Consider the following 21,667-nt stretch of genomic DNA (forward strand, 5'->3'; position numbering starts at 1 on the left):
GAGTTTGTTATTGTGACTGACTTTTTCACACCACTAGGTGGAAGCACAGGCTCATGGTTGACACCGTGGTAAATGTGGGGGTCATGGGCTTTATACTTTATAAGAAACAAACTGCAATAAAGAGTGATGCATAAAATACACTGCTTTAATTCAGACTTATTAAAACATTTCCCCATGAGCTTCACTTCCTAGCTTTTTTTAGAACACCCTGCATTTGCTACTATTACAATATTTTGGACAAATGGAAGGTGCCCTATTGGTGAATATTTATTGATCTTTCTCTCTAGTTTCCATCTCTTTTTTATTGAAGTAATTGCTTTACTTCAAATTAGAATAAAAGCACAGAATACACTATCTACAGCCATCACTGATGCTAGGAGTAAAAACCCTACGGGGGTTTAAGTTAGAATTTTGGTTATTCTTTCACGCGCAGGCTAAACTAACTTTATTCTCTGTGCATACCTAGGAGGAGAAAACTCTACTGCTCAACACCATGATGTTGAAACGACAGGAAAGCCAGGAGACTCCATCGTCTCTTCCACTCCCCACCTATCAATCTCCAAACACTCTGACCCCACCCAACCATGTGACCTCCACTGCCATGATCCCTGAATTTGTATACAAGAACACAGTAGCCTCTAACCCTGTTCTCCCCAGTCCACCGATGCATAACCAATCTGAAAATGACACTTTGGACGATGAACTGAGGTCAAAACTCTCTGAACTGGTTGATCAAATCAGTAAGGAGGAATCGACCTCATCAGATGATGAGTCAATCCGAAAAGTCATTGATAGGCGACGTGATGGAGAAAGGGTGAAAGAAAGTGATAGAGTAAGACAGAGAGAGAGAAAGAATGAGGCACAGAAAGAGAGCAATGGCAAAATAGAGCTGGAGAACAAAAAAAGGAAAATGGAGAGACTGAATGAAAGATGGATAGAAAGACAGATTAGCAGAGAGTGTGAGGAAAGTGATGTGGTGAGGCAGAGACATAGAGAGAGAAACCAGAAAAGAGAAGGAAATTATGGTGTAGAGAGACAAATGGAGAAACAAGATTGGGACAGAGAACAAAAAATGGAGGGACAAAGACAAGTCGAAAGGAGTTGGCAAGTCAGACAAGTGGAAACAGAAAGTGAGAATGAAAGAAAATCAGAAAAAGTGAAGTCGCTTGAAATCGAGCCACACACGATAATTCAAGTCAATGGGCTTATAATGATAAGAGACCTACAAGAGAGTGAAACACAGCAAGTGACAATAAGTTTCGAGAAAGCAAAAGAGGGTGGGGCGGATGTAAAGAAGAGTGTGGAAGAAGAAGAACACAGCGAGAAAGGACATTATATGACTGAAGAGAGGGTAAATAGAGGGTTGCTACAGCGCAGCAACTCAGAGAGAGGCTCTGAAAAAAGATCAGAAGCACACAGCCACAGCACCCCCTCTGACCCAGAGGATCAAACATCTCCAACAGAGGTAAGCATGAAAAGCCCTGAACCCGAATCTGTGGGTCAAGTCTCTTCCACACACCATCTATTTCCGATACACTCTTCTAAGTACTACATCAATTGGGGAAAGCAAAAGAGTGTTTATTCCATTTTAGGCCACTTTCCCCAAGAGTAAATTTTTTTTTTTTTTTAAATCACTGTGTTCCAATAACCTACACTTGTCAACTTCCCATCTGACATAGAAGTGCAAATCCACAGGAAGTGCATGTCATGTGACCACTTGCAACACAAGGGAGGAGGAGAATATAGTTTGGGGTAATTTTTACTTGTCCTTGGCCATAATTTCCTTCAATATTTGTAAGGTCTTAATTTTACCATGTATAGTGTAGATTAATAAATTAACACTTTCAGCCCTACTATTTAGCCTTTCTGCTCGTACTGTTGTATTTTGCATTTAGACAATTGATTCGACCCAATGAGCAACATCTGACCAGAAATATCTGTGGATATTCATTACTAGGCCAACAAGACTTAAATTGCCAATGAAAATGTTTGTTATTGGAGAAGCCCAATAAATATACATGTTTATGTACTATATATGACTACAAAATTTTTCTTAAATCATCTTTCCTTCAAAAACTATGAAAATTACTTTTTAAGTAAGAAAATTACTTTTATTAAAAAAAAAATTTGACTAAGTTGTTCCATTAAAGTCAGCACAGACAAGTTTCCCATTTTTTAAAAGTCTTTGTCATAGAAGTCACTGGATAGAGGATGTACATTATTACTTTATCCAGCACCACCAAGTCTACAAAAATATAAAACTATGATATAAAAACTGTAGTGCAAGCAGTGCCCCAAGCAACAAAATAAACATTTACACCATCCACACTGACAAACAAGGACTTGCTGGTTAGTTCATTATAATTTTATTCAGTTAAGTTGCAACTCTCTTCATTCATTCATTCAATCATTCATTTATCTTCAGATCTGTATCCCAGGAGTACACCCAGGATGGGACTGCATCTGTCTTTTTTAAGAAGCAACATGTCCCAAAGACAACATACAAATTTGTCCCATCACCTGGATGGCAAGTCTGATAGGGAATAATGAAATTACAGTAGTTGATGTTTGTAGAGTAGTGGGCTCATACTGATACGTTGGTGCAGAACATGACACACAGAGCATTCAGGCGAAAGCTGTATATGTTGCTATGCATTGTATCCTCTTGCCAGATGGTTGCTGTTCAACGTATAGAATGTCCTGCAGATAAGTTGTATGCTAAATCTTTTTGAGACTGGATTCTAAAAATACCACCAAAACAGTGGAGCCCATGTGAGATCACTGGCACACACATTGAGATTTCATGTAAACCTGTACCAGAACACTACCAGACCCTGCACTGCACCAATTGTTCCCTCCTTCCCATCCTATACACCTCTGATTTGTGCCTCTTTTTTGTCTTTTTGTTTGCACTTTGCCTTCTTCCCATTATGATAATGTTGTTCTACCTTCCATCCCACTTAAAGGTGTGCCACTCCTTTTCCCACTTCCTCTCTAATTGTCTCCTGTCTCCCGTCTCTACTTCATATTCTTCTAGCCCTTGGTTTATTATTCAAAATTGTATGTTTTGCTCTCTTTTTTTCTCTATTTTTTGTTGTGCCCCTCTCTGTTTGCCTGTGAGTGAGAAAACGCTGAAAAATTCTTGAAGGAAAAAAAAAGTAAAGAAGCAGAAAGCTTTGTAAAATGTTGCCTGTCTGGTGAGACATCCTTCCCACCTACACACACGAGGGATTTACATTGTCCAATAAGTAAAAGTTTTGTCAGTTAACTGCTTGTTGCCAGCCCCTGCCCTTCACGGGCATGCTCTGGCTTCTTTATAGGGTCCCTATGGGGTAGGTAAGGGACATCACCTGAGCCATGTCTACGATACAGATGTTAATGTGTACAGAGAGACACAGACATCGTTAAATAACATTGATTGCCAACTACTGTAAATGAACTAACACGCTTAGCAATACACAGGCGAAAACACTCATTAATTTGTCTGCACACTAGTTGGTGAGGAACGTAGAATATTCAAGGAAGAAAATGCTGAGGGAGAGGAAGTGGTGAGAGATAACCCAGTAGCATTCTATGAAAAATACTCATTGGTCTATAAACTCGCAGCTTATTTATAGGGAAGTTGTTTTTTAATTTGGTTAATAAATTTTGTTAATAGTGTTTGTTAGTATAGTGTTACCATGTTCATCGTAAATTAAATCTGTCAGTTAATCCAAAGGGAGCACATTTGTTATACATATGTGTGCTTTTGTATATGTTTCTGCATGTGTCTTTGTGGCTGAGTCAACAGTAGTACAAACATTCTGGTTTTATTTAGATGTTAAAAATATTAGCTGAAAGGAGACGCTACTTTTATTCACAAGTGTGCCTCCAGGGCTCTTTTTTGACATGAACACACAAACACACATGACCACATTTACTTTCATAACTCTACTCTTGTCCTTTGAGAAGGCTTCACTTCTATGGATCAAAGCTTCAGGCTACCATTAATTGATCACTGGGTTACATCATACATCTCTGTGTCTCTGTTTTTCACTCTCATCTGAAGTGATCTTCAACATCATGGTGCTCTCCATCTGTCTTAGTCACTTTCTTAATGGACCCCTGATTTTGTTGTATTAATCAAACCTAATATGACTTTGATGTGTTTTGGGACGTCTTGGTGCCTGTTGAAAGGAGTACAGGATGACTCTTCCCCTTGATACTCACATTCAGACATTTCTTAGAATAACGTGGGCAGCACTTATTTGTGCCTTATCGATGTACAGTATGTGTATGAAGCGAGGGGTGCTAGCATCACTGTTGATGTACTGCTTCTTTACATGTGCACCTGCACTTATGTGTTTATTCATGCGTGGGATTGAAGTTATTTTGTTCCCTCACACTGCATCACTAAATGTGTAAGAGCTCCTGTGAAGCTTTGTTAATCCCCTTTTGTGTTTTCACAAACCTAATTGAAGCCTGTAGTTTAAGCATGAAGATCGATGAGTGTAAATGTGCATTTTTGTGTTGTATAAATGAGTGGTGCTTGTCTAAATGAGTGAGAGTCCTAAAAGACTTCACAAGCTAAAGAGAATGCCTGTTCAGTGCTTGTGGTTCTGAGAAATGTTTTTTTTTTTAGCTATTAAAAATAATACTTCCATGACGGTTTAAAAGTGTGCACAAAGAACTATGAATTTGTTAATGCATGGATGTGTGTGTGTGTGTGTGTGTGTGTGTGTGTGTGTGTGTGTGTGTGTGTGACAGATGTATTCAGCCGCTTCCCTATGCAGTATCACCACAGAGGTTCTGAAGGTCCTAAATGCCACAGAGGAATTAATCGGGGAGGCGGAAGGCAAAGGTCATGACTCCCATGAGTCCCCATCTGGGACACCACTCTCTTCTGGCCCAGACAGCAGAAAACTGGACCAGCATCTTACCAAGATGGAGGAGAATGTAAGGCCTAAGTCAAATACAGTGAAATAAGTAAATTAAAAAAACAAAGCATGTTTAGTGTGAGGATAAAAGATTGAGATAAAGGAACAGCAGAGGTATTCAAACTGTGGGGTGAAGCAATAGTAGATAGGGCATGAGTGTGATGAAAAATAAAAATATAGATTTCTAAGTGACCATTTCAAACCTGCCAAACTTTAGGCATTTTGTTTTGCCTTTTAACAGCTGAACACAAAAATATGCCAAAAGACCAGTCTTCAGTTTTCTCTCTAATAAAAACATTAGATCTGCCAATCAACATATGAATCCAGAATGATTGACAGTTGCGCCACTTACTGATGCACTGATGTGAAACCTACACTTTCTTGAATAGTAAATCGAGATTTATTTATTTTTTAGTTCATTAATGTGAAATAAAGTCTATTAATGTGTGTTTAACCTAACTATCATTAAGTATATAACATAAGTTAACCATATATAAGTACTGAGACCCTTCTGCTCTCCGGATCTGACTGATCCATCCTGATGCCCTACTTCTGGTTGGAGTTCTCGTCATTTAGAAATCACATGCTGCTGCTGAGGATGGCCCCACATGGTGCATTCTAAAGATCATTGAGATTACTGAGCATGGTACCACTTAAAAACCATAAAGATGGCTTTGGACCTCAATTCATATGAACATTTATGCTAAGATGGCTAAGACAATCATTGCTCTGATAGTTTTAGGACTACAATTGCCACAAACAGTTTTGCAGACTCCATTGTTAGTTATTAAAAAACATAAGTAAATTAAGAGCAATAAAACAACCGTTAATCAGATAAATTTTTTTGTGGTGATAAAAATAGACCTAAGTGAACAACAGCCTTTAGAATGACTTAAAATACATAGTTACTGTTGGGTGGAAACCTCATATTGCCATATTTCAACATTAAATTTTTTCATAAATCAATGCTATTTGTCACCATTTGTGTCTGTCAGTGGGTTTTACAAATATTTAACCAATGAAAAGCATTAAAAGAGTTTGTGTTAAATCTCGTAACTCCGTTGGAAATTATTTTAAAAATAAAGGTTTTTTAGTTTCCTGAAAAATAAGTTTTGGACATACAAGATTTTAGTCCAACAGCGACGAATCGATATACAATAACAAGAAAGAAGAAATAATAATTGGGTCAAATAAAGTATCAAAAGCAAGCAAGTGTATGGTTTTATTGAAAAACACTGTTAAAATACATTATGTAACATACATAATATAAACAATCAACTTATGCTCATTGTGTATTATTAAAAAAGCATCATCTTGATGAGCATATCATGAATAAGACCCATTTCCAAACTATCTTTCATTTCAAAAGTCTTGGAAAAAGTTATCTATTCTCAGATTTCTTCATAAGCAAGTGCTTTTAGTATTTTTGATTCATTTCAGTGCGGTTTCAGGGAACTTCACAGTACCGAATCTGATTTGTTGAAGGTTAACAATGATATCCTACTTACTCTTGACTCAGGCTCTTGCTGTATTTTAATCTTTCTTGAATTGAGTGCAGAATTGGACACAGTAGATCATGATATACTTTTGCAAAGACTTGGTCTTGTAGCTGGGTTTCAGGGGTGTGTGCTGGAGTGGTTTGCCTCTTATCTCAAGGAGAGAACGTTTTCTGTTAATGTAGGGAAGTGTTTCTCATCCTGTGCTCAAATGTCCTATGGTATTCCCCAGGGTTCCATTTTGGGTCCTCTTCTCTTTTCTCTATATATGCTTCCTCTAAGTCATATTATTGAGAGACACCACTTATCATATAATTTCTATGCTGATGACACTCAGCTTTATCTTCCTTTGAAAAATAAGGACTGCTCTGTGTTTAGTTTGTTTGACTGTCTGCATGACATTAAGCGCTAGATGGACATGAACTTTCTACAGCTAAACAATGACAAAACCAAAATCGTCTCTGGTCCATCAGCTCTGTCCTCTGACATCGTAAGTGAGTTTAGGCCCCTCTCTTCTAATGTGCACGACTGTGTCAAAAACCTTGGTGTCATTTTTGACTCCACAATGTGCTTTGATAAGCAGATTAGTGCTGTGGTAAAAAGCAGTTTCTTTCAGTTAAGATCTATTGCTAAAATCAAGATAATGTTCTCCAAGAAGGACCTCGAAACTGTTATTCATGCATTTCTAACATGTAGGTTGGACTATTGTAATTTGTTCTATCTGAGTTTGCCCAGAACAACTACTGATCGCAGTTTGTACAAAATGCGGCAGCCAGATTACTCACTGGCGCTAAAACACGTGAGCACATTACACCTGTGCTCGCTTCTCTTCACTGGTTACCAAGTTCTGTGTTGATTTTAAAATTTTGATTTTTGTTTTAAAGCTTTGCATGGACTTGCTCCGCAGTATATTTGTGATCTTCTCATCCCGTACATTGCTTCAAGACCCCTTTGATCATCTAGTCAATTATTACTCTCAGTTCCTCGTTCACGTTTTAAGGCTAAAGGTGACCGGGCTTTCTCCGTGGCTGCTCCTAGGCGTTGGAATAGTCTTCCTCTCCACATTAGATCTTCCCCTTCTGTTTCTGTGTTTAAATCCTCTTTGAAGACATTTTAATTCTTTGTTTTAATTGAGGGTGTAAATTTTTCATTGCTCTTTTCTTTGGTTTTGTTTACTCTTTTAATTTGTTTTAATTTAATTTAATTCTGTTTTATATTTCTTGTATAGCACTTTGGTTTCAACATCTGTTGTTTTAAATATGCTTTATAACTCAATAAACTAAACTAAACTATTATATCAAATGCCTGCAGAGGGCGACAACGGCCTGGTGATTGTTTTTGTTACACTTTACAGCTCAAATCCTTGTTTAATATTGGCCAAACATTTCATTCAAATGTCCACTTAATCTTTAATATTTGGCCACTTCTTTGCGATAGAAATGCTATGGCCACTGTAATTTCTGGACAAGAACGTGTGGACATCAAAACATGCAAACTCAGAGCGAGTAATCAGGTGGTGGTCAAATGATTAACGCGTTAAACACGTTTAATTAATCTCACCCATTAACTTCAATAGACAAGAATATAACGTTTCACAGGTTTGTGAACATACCTGAAAGTGAGGCACCGGATTCATCTCGGGCCTTTTTTTCTTTTTCTTTTCTCAGAGCCAGACTGCTCTTAGATCTTCAAACGAAATACAACAGAAAACAAAGGCAACCTGAGTAAACACACAATATAGTTTTTATGTTTATTTATTTATTTATTTTTGAAGAAAAAAAAGTTATCTATCACCAATGTGAAGAACTAATTGACCCTAAATTTAAAATCTGTTTATGCCATCTTCAGCAGCAATAACTGCAATCAAATGCTTCTGATACTTGGAGATCAGACTTTTACTTACTTATAGGAGTAGAATTTACTCCTATGCTTTGGATCATTGTCTTGCTGAATAATCCAGTTGCGCTTGAGTTTCAATTTACAAACTGAAGACCGCACATTCTCCTTTAGGATTTTCTGGTAGAGAACAGAATTCATGTTCATAGTTGATTTAATCCTTGCTAGTGATTATAATTAAATAATGTAATTATGTAATCTATGTTATTAAAAAATATTTCGAATACACACATATGGTATAAAGAATAACACACACACACACTGTCATATATCAAGGAGGTAACTCTGGAGTTCATTTCCCAGCAGCCACTGCACCGTACTACATCATTGTCACATGACCACCTGTATCATGTTTCTGTTTAATGAGCACTCTTATATATAGCCACTTTTTGTACTGCTTCCTCGTCTTACGTATTGTCTATCTATGCTTTTGTATACGCGGCGATGTTTAGTTTTGCCACAGTGTTATTGTGTCTTAGTTTTTTGTCTATTTGTTTATTAAATGTTTGAAATCTGCCATTGCTTCCGTCATCCATCTTTGTAACATCTCAGACACACACACACACACACACACACATAAGTTCATCATTTACACATGCATACATTAATAAATTCATAGTTCTTCATGCACACTGTTAAATTGTCATGAAATATATATTACTTTTAAAAACTAAAATGACATTCCTAAGCCAAGACCCACAAGCACTGAGCAGGCATTCTCTTGAATGAGAATCTATTAGGAAATATGTTATACAATGAAGTAAAGTGACTGGAATCCTCCTAAATCATTAAACAATCGTTAAAACCTGTTGGATGTCTAGCAGTGTATGCGTACTGTTTGTGGCATGCATTAAAAAAAATTAAAACTTTTAAAGAAATTTTGTTATTTCTATATATATATTATATATATATTTTATATATATATATATATATATATATATATATATATATATATATATATATATATATATATAATAATTTTAAAAAACCTTTATAAACCTTAAAAATGATTACAAGTACTGAGATCACAAAGGTACTCTATACTGATACTGACCCAGCTGCTGTTAGAAGACCAGTAGAATGAGCAATAACACAAGGTAATAAAAGTAATAAGAGCTTAAAGAAATGGGCTGAAAGAGATGCTAATAAATCATTTGTTTCCCAAACATAAAATTATTCATAAACAGCAGGTAAACCAATTTGTGAGCAGGAGAGGTTAATATAGTTTCTCAAAAAAATATATATATAGGCATGGTTTTTGGGTTACAAAGTAATAGAACTTTTAATTCAAGAGTTTATGGAAACTTTCTTTGTGTGTTATGGAGTGTGTGCAAGCCATCAAGTATTAAGTGCAAGTATAAATCACTTGGTCGTGTGTGTGTGTGTGTGTGTGTGTGTGTGTGTGTGTGTGTGTGTGTGTGTGTGTAGGTGTACTTGGCTGCAGGTGCTGTTTATGGTTTGGAGGGGGCACTGAGTGATCTGGAGGACTGCGCTCGCAGCATCAGCAGTGACACTACTGAAACAGAACTGGCCTTCCTGGAGGATCAGGTGGCTAATGCGGCTGCTCAAGTGCAGCAGTCCGAGCTACAGGTGTGTGTGTGTGTGGGAACCATGCTGAACTTTCGTGACAATCACAAACTGCTTAAAGATATCCTAAAATCCAATCTGACCTTTTCACCTTGTCGGTTAATGTAGAGGCCGCCATCGCATGCTACACTCCTAGACACTTCACACAGAAAGTGTACACTATTCCCCGTGATGAAACGGGAGCAAGCTGGAACACACTTCCTGAATTCTCTCACTCGTATTTTTCTCTCTCCCTCATTCCTTTATTTTTACTTCCCCCTTTTTTTTCTTTTTTTTTTAAAGCTATAGAAAAGTTCTGAGATTTTGATAAAAGATAGTGAGGAAATGAAGCGTCTTTTTGTTTCTTTACACAAACAACAGCCATGCAGTCTCGCTGAAGATAATAAAGCTGGCGGCGCGGTTCACAGGTGCCATATATATATATCATGCGAGGCGCTTAATTACCACGTCACCTGATCATGGTAGGCCTATAAGTAGAGGCATGATTTTACACACGCTACAGAAACCGGTCACGCGCGAGAGGCGCTCCCCATAGTGTTATGCTAAACGCAATGGCAAAGTTCCCTTTGAAAAGGAACAACTGTCTCTGCATCTTTTTAGTGTGAGTGCATGGTTAGACACCTGCCCTTAATCTGCATTCTCAGGAGTGTGTAAATAGAATATAGAGATGGTATTTTTAATTGGTTATGATAGAATAATGTCAGTGCCAAATTTTTCAATACATCAAAATCTGTAATTGACATACAGGTATTAGTAAGGTAATTTGAAGCAGTGTGGGCTACAATGTACTTTCACATTTGTAGTGAGTTGGTTCTTATTGTAAAGCTGGACATAGATGCCACTCTGTTCTGATTTTCTGTAGATCTCGGACATTGAGGCACGAATATCAGCACTTAAAAATGCTGGCCTGAACGTGTCAGTGTGCTCGCGATTTCCCAGGCTCAAGGTGAGTTTTATTCATATTTCTTTCTATTTATACAAGCCAAAAAATCTATCAGCATTATTGATATAATTGTTTAATCACAAGTTTATGTAGTATTAGGGGAACAGTTGCCTTTGTTAAACATGCATTTTTTATTGAAATAATAATAATTATATACAGTCATCGTGGTAATCATACAGGCTAATTCTTAGATGCTTCAGTTTCCTAAAGGGGTTCTACATTTAACCTAATAATGTATATCAGGGTTCCCAGCTGGTATATAAGTTATTAGGCTACAATTTTTTCTTCTACTGTGCAGGGAAATACCTGCTTCATAAATTTTGGATTTTTTGTATAATTTCATTTTCATGAACACTTGAATATTCCTGCCAGATTTACAAAAATTTTTGGTCACACTTATTTTCTTCATGCATATGTCCAAAGAGTGTTCACAGCACAACTGATTTACATTTAGTCACACCCACAAAATTCTTTAAAACGCAGATCTCTCAGAGAGCTGAAAACCACAAAATGATGACTAAACAGCAAAAGCGCAAGCGTAGCATGTGAGTGTTATATTAATAACGCTTTTTTGAAAAAGATGTGGAATGCTATGTAAAAAAAAATGCAACAATAAGTAAATATGGTTAAAATCTTGAATTTATATTGTCTGTTTTGGTTTGCTTATTTTTAATTATTTCTTTTTGTCTGACAGTTATTTAACTAAAGACTAGAGCAATGGTATTTTTGATGCTATAATTTCCTACAATGTCATTTTGTTTCCTTTGTTTTCATTCAAGACATTTGGTTGAGCAATACTGGAAACACACAGTTTTAATTAAATGGGGGACAATTTTTTCAAGTTGCAGGGAAGCGAGTATTCCATAAATGTCAGAACACATGGAATTTAGTCCCTTTCATTTGATATATTTGGATGCATGTTGCATTTTAACTTAAACTTATTTTGATCAGCCTCAGACCTTGGATTCCTCACGTCAGCAGAGAAGAAAACTGCCCGCTCCACCTGCCATAGGTACATTGCCTCTTCTGCATGTTCACAGCTGACATCATGGCATCATTACATAAAGCATTTTACTGCCAAAAGTTGATGTAAATAAGTGCTGTAAATCAAAGAGCCATTCAAAGATCATACAATTAAACATTTCTACACCTTAAAAAACTACTATAAAGAGTAGTACACAGGAATAATTAAGTCGCTATTATAAATAGTCAATATTTGTTGACAACCCTTTGCCTTTAAAAATGCATGAGTAGTCTCAAGTGCACTTTGTGCAGTTTTATAAGGACATTTGCCAGCATCTTTGTAGAATCTGCCACAGTTTTTCTAGATTCCTTGACTGTCATACTTCTACAGTGCTATGAAAAATATTTTTCTTCTGTGTTTGTGTATATCTCATAATAAATTGTTTCAGAAATTAAAACAAAATCTAAGATGACGCAAAGGCAACCTGAGTAAACACAAAATGCAGTTTTAAATGATAATGCTATTTATTGAAGCATAAAAGTTATCCAGTACCAACTGGGCCTGTGTGAAAATGTATTTGCCCCCGTCTGCCCCCGTCAGTACGACCGCTCCCTATACACAGAGTACACATCTTGCGTAGGGCCCCAACTCCCGGGGGGATACCATCTCTGTTGCAAAAAAAAAAAATTAAATAATTCATTCTAATATTAACATAAACGTAATTCCCGCAAATATAAATATATACATAAACAAAAATATTTATTGTTTTAAATGCATTTTATGGCATCTGTATCCGCCCCGCCCCCACCTCATGTTTGCGGCTGACTGCAAATGATCATCATAATTGATGTACAACTATGCCCGGGAAAAGACATCAGCAGTCTGGCTCTGAGAAAAGAAAAAGAAAAAAAGGCCCAAGATGAATCCGGTGCCTCACTTTCAGGTATGTTCACAAACCTGTGAAACGTTATATTCTTGTCTATTGAAGTTAATGGGTGAGATTAATTAAACGTGTTTAACGCGTTAATCATTTGACCACCACCTGATTACTCGCTCTGAGTTTGCATGTTTTGATGTCCACACGTTCTTGTCCAGAAATTACAGTGGCCATAGCATTTCTATCGCAAAGAAGTGGCCAAATATTAAAGATTAAGTGGACATTTGAATGAAATGTTTGGCCAATATTAAACAAGGATTTGAGCTGTAAAGTGTAACAAAAACAATCACCAGGCTGCTGTCGCCCTCTGCAGGCGTTTGATATAATACAAAATGAACATAAGTAGATTGTTTATATAATGTATATTACATAATGTATTTTAAGTGTTGTTCAATAAAACCATAATTTTAAAGACTGTTGTTCACTTAGGTCTATTTTCATTACCACAAAAATATTTTCTGATTAACCGTTGTTTTATTACACTGACCGCGCTTAATTTACATATTTTCTTAAATAAATAACAAAAACTGTTTACTTAAAAGTGCACTCTGGAGCACTTTGGATTGCTCTATGCATAGCACTGATGCTCCCTTTGACTGTGGTCTCTGCTGAGCAAAGTTTTTCTAAAATGAAGCTCGTCAAAACATACTTGCGCTCATCTATGGCTCAATATGGTGTGGAAATAATCAGCATCAACTCTGAATTAGCAAAGACATTATCATATGATGAACTCACTGTGACTTCGCTGGCAGGAAAAGCAGGAGTGTGCTTTTGTAAATTTTGAAATTTGGAATACTCCAGCAGAAGACGTAGATCAGTGTTTATTATTTTTATTTGATCCATTTTTAGTTTTATAATATTTATTCTTTTAAAATCGTTTTATTTAATCTGTCTAATTTTAATTTGTATTTTAAGCTGTAAAGCTACAATTGTTAATAATTACAATAATAAAAAAAAAAATTTTAAGTTCTCTTCTGACCGGTAATGTAGTTGTGTGTGGGTGTTTTTATTTTAACTTCAATAACATGAAGTGGGTTAAAAACACACGATGCCAAAATTGAAAGTAGTTCCAGAAATTATGAGGAAGAACGTGATTGAAAAACATCAATATGGGAAGGGTTGTAAAGCTATTTCAAAGGCTCTGGGACTCCAAAGAACCACAGCGAGAGCCGTTATCTCCAAATTGACAGATTCAGCACAGTAGTGAACCTTCCCAGAAGTGGCTGACTTTCCAAAAAATCCTCGAAGAGTACAGCGATGATTCATCCAGCAAGTCACAAAAGAGCTAAGGACAACACCAAAGGACCTACAGGCCACTGTAGGTCACTGTTCATGACTCCACTGTCAGAAAGACACTGGACAAAAATGGCATCCATGGAAGAGTGGTGAGGTGAAAACCACTGCTAACCCAGAAGAACATTAACGCTCCTCTGAATTTGGCTAAAATACACCTTGATGATGCACAAACCATCGGATATCTGGCGTAAGCCAAACACAGAATTCCACAGAAAGAACATCATACCTATGGCCAAGCATGGTGGTGGAAGTGTGATGGTGTGGGGATGCTTTGCTGCTTCAGGGCCTGGGCAACTTGCAATAATTGAAGGAAACATGAATTCTGCTCTCTACCAGAAAATCCTAAAGGAGAATGTCCAGTCTTTAATCTGTAAATTGAAACTCAAGAGCAACTGGATTATGCAACAAGACACTGATCCAAAGCACAGGAGTAAGTCCTGGTCCTAGAAGTAAGTGAAAGACTGATCTCCAGTTATCGGAAGCATTTGATTGCAGCTATTGCTGCTAAAGGTGCCACAACCAGATGTTAATTTTAAGGGGGCAATTAGTTTTGAAATTGGTGATAGGTGTTGGATAACTTTTTTTCTTCAATAAAAAAAGGGTTTAAAAAATAAACTGTATTGTGTGTTAACTCAAGTTGCTGTTTTATGTTGTATTTTATTTGAAGATCTAAAACTGTTTGTATGAGATACACAAAAACAGAAAAATACCATCATTTTTTACAGCACTGTATTTTGGCAGGTTAAACCTGACAGCCAGAATCATATGGTTTTTTTTGTTTTGTTTAGTTTTTTTGTCTGAAAGTGGTATATTACATGTTACTTTGTTTACTGACATATAAGCAGTTTTCTGTAACTTTTTTTGGAAAAGTAATTTTTAGAAAATTTAGAATGTTTAGAAATCTAATGTAATGTTTAGAAATGTAGAAAATTTTACTGACCCAATAATGCAGAAATCATAACATAAACATCTAAGATGGAATTTCTATTTTATTATTTTACAGCTGTTTATGGAAACCTCAATATCTCAGCTCAGGATGTTAGCTCCTTGGAACAAAAACTGATCTCTAGAGAATATTACCCGGTACATGAACATATATAAACAATTTGCTTTTTTTTATTCCCCTCAATTTCGGTTTGACAATCTCTTGTGGGGGACCAGGTACGAAACTGAAATTTTAGCATTCTGCTGTAAAAATCCCACTGGTTACAGAGCTAGGGCTAGTCGAAATCTGGGGGGAAAATATTTTATTCATGCATGTTAATATATGCATAACAAATAATAAAAAATGAACAGTTTTTGACATACAATAACTTATGCTTTCCAATGAGGTCTATATTGGAAACAGTGAAGCATGATCTATCACAGAATTCTTCAAATCTACAGAGTTTAGCTCCAACCTCCAAACTTCCTTACCTGTAGTTTTCTAGTAATCCTGAAGACCTTGATATTTGTTGATTAGGGTTGGAGCTAAACTCTGCAGGACAGTAGACCTCAAGAACCCTGAACCCATCATGTTGGTACAGGTGTAAAGTTGGTATGCATGAATAGATTTTATCCAAATATGGAATTACATTGTTCAGTTGGGTGTTTTACAAATAAACAGTGCCATAAACCGAGCTGTGGTGCTGTTTCTCTTGTGATAAAAGCAGTACATGGTACATGTACTGTACATGGTAAATGGTACATCTTGTATAGAGACATGTCTCTTTAACCTCTTTTTATTATTTCATACCTATATTGCACCTCACTATGTCACCAAAGAAACCATGTCTGCGTGTGTGTGTGCGTACGCACTTGTGCGTTTGTGTGTGTGCCTGTTGATTAATGCTAAGATACCTGAAGCAACCATTTTCCCTCCAATTACACTGATGTTGATCAACGAAGTGTTTTTCCCCTTAAATAAGATTAAACAATTTGATTAAGAAATTAAATATAGAAGGAAAATGTGAGCAAGAAAAGTAAGACATGCAGCTAAATGCACTAGTCTGAGCGAATGGCACACTATCCATTAAAGAGACTGAATAAGTCAATAGTATCCTTTTTCACTCTCCTTACTTTCTCTTCCCTTTCCCTTCTATCTTTTTTTTCTAAAGATGTCCCTTTTAATTAGTGTTGTTTCTCTGTGAGTCTATAGCTGATGGCTGCTCACCATTAATCATTCACCTTTAGTTGAAGCTTCAAAAGGCAAACTTATGTAATTTTTTTTTTTATTATTATTTATTTATTTATTTTTGTAGGAAGCCATCCTACGGACTTTCTAGTGCACAGCAGTATTTTGTGAGATTTACCACTCTGTAGTGATGTCCAAAAGCATAGTAGATAAGATGCAATGTGCTCATAAAATCCCACAATGCAATTCAATAGGTTCCCATCCCAAATTATGTTCCCTAGCAGTACAGAAGACCCATAATATACTTTGTTGTTTGTAGAGAGTAGTGTGCCATTTTAGCTGCAGGGTATGTTTTGTTCATTTGTGTAGGAATTAGAGTAATAACACTCGAAGTCAATTTATATAATTATTTGTTCATTTTGTTGCTTATAAAAGAGGTTTAAGAGTGGAATCACATCTGATTTATGATAGCATTGTTCTTCCATTTCCACCTTCATCAGACATGGGAATGGGAACTATTGCTCTGTTGGAAACCTCTGTCCTAAAACAAGTTTTTTTCTCTCCAGAAAAGTCAGAGGCAGAGTCGAGATCTTTGTAGCCATGACAGTAACAGACACAACCTCCATCCTGGTCTGTGAACCTCAACCTCATCTAGCTCCATCTATTCATTTACACCTGCTGACTGCCAGGCCCACACCAGTGCCTTTATCCAAATGTCTGTTCCTATACAACTTCTCAGCCATCCACAATTCTCACAACAAAGATCCCATTGAACAAGGAGTTTATTGAACACCATATGAAAGAAGTTCCCACCAGACCCCTCAACCAGCTGCCTGAATCATATTTGGATTTGCAATGTTTTCTTGGTGCAAACGCTGTCTTTCTATCGGATCTCACTCCAGAGCCCCTGACCATTCGTAACCAAACAATGGAGTTTTACGACACTCTGCGCTCCACCTCCCAGGGGCTCACTCTGTTCTTTCTGCCTTAAAGGAGTCCACACTCCTCTACAAACCATCACAGAGAGTATATTCACAGATGCTCCATATATTTAGAGTTTTACCTATATGATTGTTGTAAATGTCACATTGTTGTATGTTCTGGAAATTCCTTGCTGAAGTGTTATAGGTGTTTGAGTTCTGGCTCTGTATGTTGTCAGTGTGACAAAAAATAATTTTGCATGATCTGTGTTCCCAATAGAGGCCAAGCCGTATTTGGTAAGAATGTTATGTGTGTGAAATGTCATGGTGGAACTAAAAAAAAAAAAAAACTACTGCAGGACCTTTTTGAAGCAGATGTATCTTTTTTCAAGTTGTATGTTTAATTTACATGCAATTATACCACAAATTGTGTTGATGGTGATAACTGTCACAGTTAAAGCCCTTTCTTCGTTAAGAGTTAAATGGTCACGTAGTGTTGGTCATTAGACCTGTGTGTGTGTGTGTGTGTGTGTGTGAGTGTCAGTCAGTCATGTGCAAGTTGATATGATATCTTATTTCCTAATCAGAATGGATGTCCGCCTTTGCAGAAACAGGCACACACACATGCATTCAAGAATCCACCTACACACACAGATGTGTATGTCCTTATGACTCCTCGTGTGTGTGTGTGGTGAGGGGGGGTGGCCTGTATCTCCAGATTTCTATCATGACATCTTTAGCCCCTTAAAATGCCAGTTTATTATTCAGATATACTCCTTAAAACATATTCAGTAGCTACAGTAAAATTAATAGAAAAGGTACGTAGTCGATAGGGTGAGAAATGTACATACTATGGGGAGCTTAAATATTTACATATCTCACCTTTTTTTGTTCCCTCTACTGTTTTAGATATTTTATGTGTTATCATTTAGATAATTTATGTTTGCCTTAGGTGGTGTATAAGCATACAGAATGGGAGATATTATACCTCTTAAAATTAATCCTCACACTCCCATAATAAACAAATTGATTTGAACAATTTAGCTTGGTTTAATGGAGATTTCTCTCTTGGCATTCACACAAGCAGACTTGCTGTAATCCTCATGACAAAACTGTTGCAGTGGCAGAACACAAAATCTCAATAGTTAACTAAAACAGGAGGCTTTAGGGCAGTGTTAGGGAAATAGAATTAAATTATCAACAAAACCATGGATTTTATTTTTAGTCTCCTGGATGTTCCACCATCTCAAATGGGTCCTGTTCAAATGCATGTTTCTTATTTCAGATAGATGTACACATTTCTGAAGGAAAAAGCACAGTTGAGAAGTACACAATATCCTGTATTTTTCTATTGTAAAAAGAAATTATTATGGATGTGTTAGTTATATTAAGGATGTGTTAGTACGAATTACAAGAATTGTCAGTATGACCTGTTGTGTGCTACACATTGTGTGTTCAGTTTCTGGTTGTTCCTCTTGTATTTTGAAGGAGAAGAGAGGAGGTGAAGACTTTAAACTGCGCTCCATCTTGCCATTTCATTGTGCCATTTTGAGACATTGCATTTTCACTTAAGGAAAGCAATCAAAGAAATGAAAATGTGCTCAGATTTCCATTTGCCAAATTTGTTCTGATTGACAAAAAGAATAAATTCTGACTGACAAAAAAGAATACACGAATAAAGTTTGCATACCTGACACTGACACTGAATGGTGCTTTGCTTTAAAATGTAAGCTTTTCATATTCAACACCAAATGAGGAGGTCAAGCTTGCATGTGTTTACTCATTTAATTAGGAATATAGATCGCATTTATGCATATGCACATACATTCAAGCAATAAATAAAACTGGAAGTGAAAACACAGCAACTGAGATAAAATGAAAAAAAATTATGGTATTAGATATTTAAAAATAAATAAATAAATAATAATTAAATCTGTTGTTAGGAGCCAGAAAAAGTATAAATCCTAATCGATAATAGAGAGACATTGAGCACAGGTCCCTCTCTGTACTTATCCACATTTTGTAGTAGTACTGAACTTTTATTACACTTTTAAAAGACCTTTAAAATACTTACATGTATTTAATGTACTTTTCATATACTGGTATGTAGTCTTTGGACAGAAAATTCACGTATACTTATTGTATATGTATGCCTCCTGTAAATTCATTCGTTTGATGTACTGTACACCAGTGGTGATGCATGTCATTTTTCCTTTACCTTTTGATGATAAAGTACAGTGTGGTACTAGTACTTCAATAAGCTACCTTAACTCAAGTGGAATTAGTTGCTGGTCTTCCTTCTAGTAATAATAACTAACATGTTTCTCTATCGGTTCAAATATACGATTTGTGCACTTCTGGGTAATAGTCCGTGTTTGGGGAGGAAGCGTCGCTGCGCGCGCTCTCGGTGTTTCTGAGCGCGCTGAGCAGCAGTAGGAGGAGCGCGTGCTGTAACGGTGCGTCACTCTCGCGCTTCCCGAAGCGACCGATGGGTCTCACGCCGCGACCCACATACCAGAACGGGTCGATCTCAGGGCCTGCAGTGTTGGGAAAAGAAAAGCAGTATAAGTGCGCAGGAAAAAAAAACGTGTCACTTTTCGTTTTCTTATATTAATCATTTAATGGCGGCTGTGGATCAGGTGGTAGAGCGGGTTGTCCACTAATCGTAGGGTTGGTGGTTCGAATCCCGGCCCACATCAATCCACATGCCGAAGTGTCCTTGGGCGAGACACTGAACCCCAAGTTGCTCCCGATGGCAAGTTAGCACCTTGCATGGCAGCTCTGCTACCACTGGTGTGTGTGTGTGAGTGGGTGAATGAGACACAGTGTAAAGCGCTTTGGATAGAAGTGCGCCATTTATTTTACCATTTACCAACGGATGTCCGATTAGCCCAGGGCATTTAAAGCATTTTTTTCTTTAAGTATTTTAATTGGACTAGTTTTTATTTGTATTTGGTTTTTAACGATATGATTTGGTCTGAGATCTAGGTCCTCAAATGTTCACTCAATTATCCATCCATCCATCAATTTTCCATATCGCTTACCCTACACAGAGTCGCGGGGGAGCCTGGAGCCTAGCCCAGGGAACTCGGGGCATAAGGTTGGGGACACCCCGGACGGGATGCCAATCCATCGCAGGGCTCATTCAATTATATTAACATCAATATCCCCAGGATATCTTCATCTAGGTCAAATCAGATATTCTTCTAATGAGACCTTGACCTATAGGCCTACATAGATTAATTAAGTCGCGTAACCCCATGGTGCGCTCGTTCCCGTGTATAAACCTTAAATACATGTCTGTGATAGCATTTCGATTTACATACTTCTGTTGTCGACGTTGTGAACGATGTGCAGGTCTTGCTCGACCGTGGTGCATTGCGCACAGGTGGTGCTTGTGGACAGGATGAGCAGCGTCGCGATCAGCACCGAGAACCAGCGCAGGCGGAAAGAGCGCTGCTGGTGCTGCTGAGTGCGCGTGGACCGAGACATGGGAGCACCCGGGGACAGCATGCCGGAGGAGTACTGTACAGAACATTCAAGAAAACGCTTTCGATCTTTTATATTTGACTTTGTTGGCTTTAAACTACAAGTTCATTACATAACAGTAAGGTTAAGTGTCTGTCATTAACCCTGTAGAATACATGCACTGTGTGTTGGTTTGTTAGAGTGAATTCACAAACTAAATGAGCAACAGGGGACAACTGAACCTCAGTAAACATGCACAGGCTGTTATTAATCAGTGTTCAGAAACTTCACTAAACCAATTACAACCCAAACAGGGTGTCAGTCTATAGCCTGCCTGTTCTCACGAAATCGCATTTTACCAGAAAGTATGTTACAACTACTAATGAATAATTCACTTCTACATTTCGAATAATTAAAAAAAACAAAAACTTACCCTTTGTGTTCGGATGCTCACACTTCAGATACAGGTGCTTTAGAGACCGCACTTTTCTCTTTAGGCCGATCCACGAAACTAAAGCTGTCGCTTTTATATATCTCAGCTGATCTGTATTATAACATGCTCAAGGAGGCGTCAGACCCTGCACACACACACACACACACACACACGCGCGCGCGCGTAAACTTCCCTCATCGCATCTGTTTTTTTCCTCCACCATCCTCCCACTCGTGTTCTCCATTGTCTATAACCCTTAAAAGGACATAAGAAGATGGGAGAGAAGCTTCTCCCGACACGCCTGATCCCTCTCCATCACCGAGTCCGTGACTAGCGACCTGACGGGTGTCACACACACGTAGCCTACAAGTTCACCTCATATCAATTTCTTTGCATATAGAGGACATAAAAATATAATGACAGTATTGTCTGCATATGAAAATATGCTTGTGCGTTTATTGTAGTGGTCTCGAATGGATTAATGAACGGAATAATTAATCAGTCAACAGACAGAACGAAATTCAGTTGCCTTAACAAATGGCTTACAATGGATTTTACGCTTGATTTTTTACATGCTGGAGTGAAAAAAAAAATAGTGGACAGGAAAAACAAATGAAGTGCCATTCAAAGGCTTAAATTTTATGCGCCTCTAACACAGTAAGTGTGAACTAATACTCTCACAAATGTGAAAAGAAAAA

General features: G+C 37.3%; 2 protein-coding genes across 2 annotated transcripts in view; one reads left to right on the forward strand and one right to left on the reverse strand.

Annotated features, from left to right (window-relative positions):
- The window catches only part of myripb (myosin VIIA and Rab interacting protein b), a 70,797-nt gene extending 52,035 nt beyond the window's left edge, over positions 1-18,762 (forward strand). Inside the window, exons 11-16 of the mRNA XM_017453443.3 lie at positions 467-1,465; positions 4,747-4,935; positions 9,737-9,898; positions 10,758-10,841; positions 11,790-11,850; positions 16,715-18,762. Of these exons, the coding sequence (XP_017308932.2) occupies positions 467-1,465; positions 4,747-4,935; positions 9,737-9,898; positions 10,758-10,841; positions 11,790-11,850; positions 16,715-16,746 (1,527 nt within the window). The 3' untranslated portion in view covers positions 16,747-18,762. The remainder of the gene's footprint in view (positions 1-466; positions 1,466-4,746; positions 4,936-9,736; positions 9,899-10,757; positions 10,842-11,789; positions 11,851-16,714) is intronic.
- Positions 18,763-18,839: 77 nt separating this feature from the next.
- Positions 18,840-21,317, reverse strand: prlh2 (prolactin releasing hormone 2). The gene is made up of 3 exons (XM_017453446.3): positions 20,970-21,317; positions 20,395-20,593; positions 18,840-19,605 (listed from the first exon to the last, which is right to left on the reverse strand). Exons 2-3 carry the CDS (start codon positions 20,579-20,581, stop codon positions 19,403-19,405), a joined length of 390 nt encoding a protein of 129 aa, XP_017308935.1. The 5' UTR covers positions 20,582-20,593; positions 20,970-21,317; the 3' UTR covers positions 18,840-19,402.
- Positions 21,318-21,667: the final 350 nt, after the last annotated feature.

This window comes from Ictalurus punctatus, chromosome 23 (genome assembly GCF_001660625.3).
Source record: "Ictalurus punctatus breed USDA103 chromosome 23, Coco_2.0, whole genome shotgun sequence".
Lineage (NCBI taxonomy): Eukaryota > Metazoa > Chordata > Actinopteri > Siluriformes > Ictaluridae > Ictalurus > Ictalurus punctatus.